This window comes from Hyperoodon ampullatus (assembly GCF_949752795.1).
Source record: "Hyperoodon ampullatus genome assembly, chromosome: 5".
Lineage (NCBI taxonomy): Eukaryota > Metazoa > Chordata > Mammalia > Artiodactyla > Ziphiidae > Hyperoodon > Hyperoodon ampullatus.
In genome coordinates, this window is record NC_136918.1 from 79,039,284 (window position 1) to 79,045,283 (window position 6,000).

The 6,000-nt window shown below is 40.2% G+C and overlaps 1 protein-coding gene across 1 annotated transcript in view; it reads right to left on the reverse strand.

Moving 5' to 3' along the window:
* The window catches only part of EAF2 (ELL associated factor 2), a gene marked incomplete at its 5' end in the record, with an annotated part of 55,562 nt that extends 51,155 nt beyond the window's left edge, over positions 1-4,407 (reverse strand). The window contains one exon of the mRNA XM_079704425.1: positions 4,299-4,407. Coding sequence (XP_079560551.1) covers positions 4,299-4,407 — 109 coding nt within the window. The remainder of the gene's footprint in view (positions 1-4,298) is intronic.
* Between the last annotated feature and the right edge of the window lie 1,593 nt (positions 4,408-6,000).

The following is a 6,000-nucleotide window of genomic DNA, read 5'->3' on the forward strand; positions in this document are numbered from 1 at the left end:
GTTAAATATAGCTCTAGAACTACAGAATTTGTTGAATAATCTCATGTTCATGCTTTCCATATGTTTTCTAATGTCAAATGTATTCTGTTCTAAGTTGGAATGATTGCAGACTAATTATTTCTTTCGGTTCTTCTTGGTTTGGAAGCCTCACCACTAATTTTATCGTTTATTTATTTTCTCTGGATTTCCTTCATTTATGTTATTTTCTTCAGGTTTACAATACAATTACTTATATTACATAAATAGTGGAAAAACATTTCCTGCTTTATTCTCAACACTTTTCCTATCATTATTGATCACTTCTCTGACTATTTTGGCTGTAGCATCACACAGTGTCAATATCTTCACAAAAGAGTCCACAATTAGTAACATAAATTTATTTCCTGGGACCTGAACTAATTCAACTAACTCCAAAACCCATACCCTTTCCAGTATACCACACTAATCAGAGAACATTAATTGTAAATATAATTTCAATCCTATTTTTCATTAGTGTACTTTCTAATGTTTGCTCATACCAAAGCTTAACAACCAGTTTTTTGGGAGTGGCTCCACTTGGTGCCTCAGACAATCTTCCTGTAGTCACTGTCCATGAGCTCATCATTTCATGACAGGAAAAAATGGTGTCATTTACAAACTTAGGAATTTCAATCTTTATTCCCTTATCTGGTTATAAATTGTAAAACTAGTACTAGCTCAAATCCAAAATTTATTCTAATGGGTCCTATTGCTCAAACTCTTCTACTCAGTGAAGCATCTGCTGTTAAGCATTAAGTTTATCATTTACAGAACATCCCACATCTTCCCTACCACATGCCAGACTATGTTTTTGATAGGTTTTACTGCCAAACCCTGATAAATGCTTTTTGAAAGTCTAGGTAAAGTACATTTATTGGCACTCTGCATACACACATGAATATAACCCTTCAATAATAATGGTGACTACTATTTATTCTCTACCATGCACCAAAAACTGTGCTAGGTTGTTTATACTATCTTACTTAATCCTGAAACTCTGAAATGTAGATATTATAATTACCATTTTACATTTAAGAAAACTGAGAATGAAAGCTTCGAGAATATTCCCAAAGTTACATTACTTATATAGGCGGTGGAGGTCAGAATTCACATCCAGGTTTTTCCAAAACCTCAGTATACTGAACAGGCATAATTACCCAAGTACATAAAGATAGAATACTACTTTCTCCCAGGTAACATTGATTTGTTTGTTATAAATTAGGTCCACCCTGAAGGGGATTAAGAGGTACAAGCCTCCAGTTACATAAGAAACAAGTCATGGGGATATAATATACAGCATAAGGAACATGGTCAATAATATTGTAATAACTTTGTATGGGGACAGATGGTTACTAGAATTATCTTGGTGATCATTTCATAATGTATGCAAATGTCAAATCATTATGTAGGAAACCTGAAACTCACATAATATTGTATGCCAACTATGTTTCAATTTAAAAAATTTTAAATAAATAAATGTCATGCTAAAATACATTTGAACCATCCTTACAAATTATCATGATACTTTCAATATATATCTTTACAGCCTTACCTGTTAAAAAAAACTTAGAAGATTTAGAAAGATATTTACATTTAGTGAATGCATGAAAGCTTCAAGCATTATGTAAAACTGATATTGAAAATATTGTATTTTTCACATAACTATCAATTTAAGGGCAGTTCATAATTTTAATAAAAATGATAGAATGGTTGAATTTATTGCTTCATTCTATAGATAAGATGAGCTCAGCAACTTAAAGTGAATTGTCTATTTTATAGTTAATAAAAAGTTGAAATTAATGTATTATCTGTGTGTATTTCTGTTCTACTTTATTACAGAGTTTAAACATGAGTATATTTTTCTGAAAATAGAAACAAAGTTCTTCTTCAGTTCCCTGAGGAAAAACCATACCTTTATATGTAGTAGTGATAATTAAAAATACTAAACATTTTTGGTTTTCAGAAAGAAAAATGTACAATTAAAAAAAAATAAATCATATCCACCTGCCTGTATGAAAGTCTATAGTTTCCATCCCTCACTCTGAGTCCTTAAGGATGAGAATCATATGGGAGATGAACCTATCCTCAAGGATAATGATTGGTTTTCTTTTAATAAATCTAGAAAGGTTCTGTCTGCTTCAACAAGAATAAAACTAAGGGCTGAAAACCTTTCTGATGTCTTCCACAGGACTAAAGGTGTATTCAAACATTTGGGTTTCTTGTGGTTATTATTATTGTTGTTTTGTTTATTTTCATTCTTGTAACAGGATCACCCGATACTCTGATTCTGAAGACACGATTCCAGCATTTTGAGAACTTTTATAAATAAAAGGCTTTGAAGCACCTGCAAAGTGCATTTTGAAGGCTATTTCTTATTCACTTAATTTGGGGCTTATGCCCTTAAAAAGAGACTATATACCCAAGTTACACGAAAATAGATTCTAGAGCAAATTCGTGTAATCTCAAACCTTATCATTAAAAAAATTGATACTAAGATTACTGCATACCTAAGAAAGAAGAGGAAAGGAGAGGGAAGTTATTATTTGAGAGAAAGGCATGGAGAAACCAGGTAAGAGCTATATCAGACTTCTGGAAAATGGGGCTGAAGAAGGAGAGAAACTGCACAGCCAGCACTAGCTGTTTCAAAGTCTTGGACCACAAAGTATGGTAAAGAAGGGACAGTGTTGAAGATCTGTTTGCAAATATCGCCCCCATTTATTCTATCAACGAGATATTAATTTTGCTTAATAAAATCCTTTCATAAAATGTAAATATATCCTTGGAGAGTTAAACCTATTGGTTCTTCATACCTTTACTGTGAGTTACTGTAATTAGATTGTGTACAACTTAAGTAAACTTTTGGAGAATGTGAGTTTTAATTGAAGCATGGAACACTTCAGAGTAAAAACCATAAAGATCTCTGAACAGTCTAAGGACAGAATGACTGAGAAGGGTGGAATGAAGAGACATTAAGGAAGGGCAGGGCTAGAAAGAGGAAGTGAAAAAATACCTACTTTACAATTTGGCCACAGAAAAATAAGAGGTTATGATTCAGTGATCTCAAAGTTTGCTTCCCACTCTATAATTCTATGAGGGCTATTATGCAAAACATGAATGTTTTACATATCAAATCATAATAGACTATATTTTCCTTCCTGGAATCTACACCATCCAACTATTAAAGCAAAAGAGTTCCATTTTCTACCTCAATAACATGAAAGAGAAAAATGTATCAAAACTAGTTCCAGAGGACAAAGGGAAACCAAAAGGAGAAATCACAGGGGGTAAATATCTTTCTAATAAATTCATAACACACCCTTCAGTACAGTGATAATCAGTATTTGATAAGTGACTGAATGAAATCAGGGGTCCAAAAGAGATACAGATTATTAGAATGGTCCAGAATCTTTCTCCAGGAACACAGTAAATAAGAACCCTCATCAGTCAGACACCAAAAGTGAAGAAAGGAGAGAATGTTTTCCTACCAACCTAAAGGCATTTTCATCAGGCAGACACCAAAAGTGAAGTGAAGGGAGAGAATGTTTCCTTACCAACATAAAGGCATTTTCCCTTCCCATTTCCCTTTGCCCCCTTCCATTTGTCACCTTATTACAGCTGTTCCTTGAATAACACACACGGGTCTGCACCGCACTGGTCCACTTACATGAGGATTTTTTCCAATAAATAGAGTATCTGTATTTTCATCTTACAGATCTTTAAATTAACGAAGTGTGGGGGAAAAGTTTGTGTTCCATTAGAGATCATAATACGTGGAATGAAAAAAACTATAGAGTTTGAGTCCTGATTCTACCCAAACGGCTTCAACTTCGGGACCTTGGGTGAGTCATGTATCGATTCCTTCATTTTTGAGGCAGAGATAGCAGTCCGTGGATTTTCCACTGCGCGGGGTCGACGCCCCTAACCCCTGCGTTGTTCAAGGGTCAACTGTACTTTCCTTTCCACCTCTGCATGATCCGCCAGTCACGTCTGACTCCACCCACAGTCACCCCTGTAGACCTCGTCCACAAAGCGTCCCTTTCTACCTGCTGGTCTTACCTAAATCTCTCTGCTTAGAATTACCCACACCTGCTCGACCAGGCTGCTTCCACCGGCCCCCTAGCACTCCGGACAGGGCAGCGGGTCCCGTTGGGCACCCAATTCTCCCATAGAATAAGCGGTGGGTGGGGGGTCTGTGCGAACACGACTTGGAGAGAGTTGTGCTTCCGCACCCCCATACCCAGAGCTCCCCCCCACTTTCCCCGGGGGTCGTCCTCACTCACAGCGCACAGTGTGGAAGGCGCAGCGCGGCTGCTTCTCAAAACTCTCCCCTAACTTGAGAACCCGCTCGCGACTGCCAATATGGGAAGGTCCCGCGGTTCCATTCATCATTCTCCTCCGGCTCCGACTCTGCCTTGGCCACCGGCGCTCACTACCCTCAGCCAACTCAGCCTGAAGAAGAGTGCTCGGCAGCCGCGAGCGCAGCCACCACAGCCTCCGCCCCGCGGCCGGCAAGCGCGGTCCCACCGGGCCTCTCGCGTGCTGATTGGCTTCCTGGAGAGTGGCGCCCCGCCCCTTGGCCCCGAGGCTCCTGGTCCTGCAGCCAGGCTCCATTTCTCACGTTGCGACGCACGCAGACCCCGGCACGCCGCGTTTCTGAGGTGCGCGGTGGGGGCGGGGTTATTCGGCGGAGCAACGGCAGGCAGGAATGAGGTAGCCGACCGAACGGGGCGGCTGGGGAAGGAGGGCGCCGCGGGATACCGGGAGGCCCGGACCGCAGGCTTCTGGACCAAACGACTCGTCTTGTAGGAGCTCTTAAAAGGAGAATCGGCCTGCTCCACGCCTTTTCTGTGGAGATCTGGTGTGGAAACTGAGGCGGGGGAGGGGCGGAGCCTGGGCACTAGGCCTGGTGTCTTGTCCAAGGCCTGGTAGCACGAAAGCCGGCTCTAGAATCCGGAGTAGCCGTGGCCTCAGAGACGCGGCCGGTGGGCCTGAGTGGAGGCGATGCCGTTACCTCAGCAATCGTTTTTTGACCTTATGTTCCAGAGGAAGTGCCTGGTGGTATAAGGACTGGGATAGAGGGAGGGGGGTGAAGTGGGGTGGGTAAAAAAGTTTCAGAGTTTGGAACTGCAGATACTTAGGATTAGTTGCAGCTGGATTGCATTGGGTTACCTTCTTTATCTTCTTCACAGTGACCTGTGGCGGCGGTACACGGCCCCGAAGACCGAATTCCCAAAAGATCAAGGCCAGACCTTGTGCTCTGGCAGCAGGGTAATAGCATTAATAATTGAAAAATAATTGTCTTTTTTTTCATTTTTCCTGTCAAAAGTTCGTGAGTTTAAGGGTAAAGGTGAGAGAAGTGCTGTATTAGAAGAGAAACATCCAAGAGAAGGTTTACAAATGGTTGCCATAACAGTGGTGGTTTTTCAGGGTAATTACGTAATCAGAAAACTTTCTTACTTAACTGCTACCTTCGCCAGGTTTGTAATTTATTGTTCCAGGCAGGTAGATGAATGTGTCTCTCGCAGCCTATCTCCTTGTCCAAATTCTACTCTTTTAAGGCGGACTAAGACTGTTCCCTGTGGTAGTTAAGCGCTCGGGTTCTAAAGCCAGAATCTTTGGGTTTGAACCCCAGCTTCACTCTGTACAGTATGACTTTGTGCAAAACAAAGTTAAGGATGCTCATCATTAAAATGGGAGGAAAAAGTAATAGTACTTATACCTTACAGTTGTTGAGAGGATTAAATTAGTACAAGAAAGCATTTAAAACAATTCATGGGATAAAGTAAAAGCTCTCTGAATGGTTATTATTTTTGAGACTTTACTGTCATGCAACATTTTAGGGCCATCTTTGGCGGTTGCCTTTTTTTCTAAGCCTTGAATTACTCTAGGAGGTAGGAATTATTATTTTGTTTACAGGTAAGAAAGCTTGTTCATGGAAACCCTGTCCTCTGACTCTGGTCTTTATTCTTATCATCTGTGTCA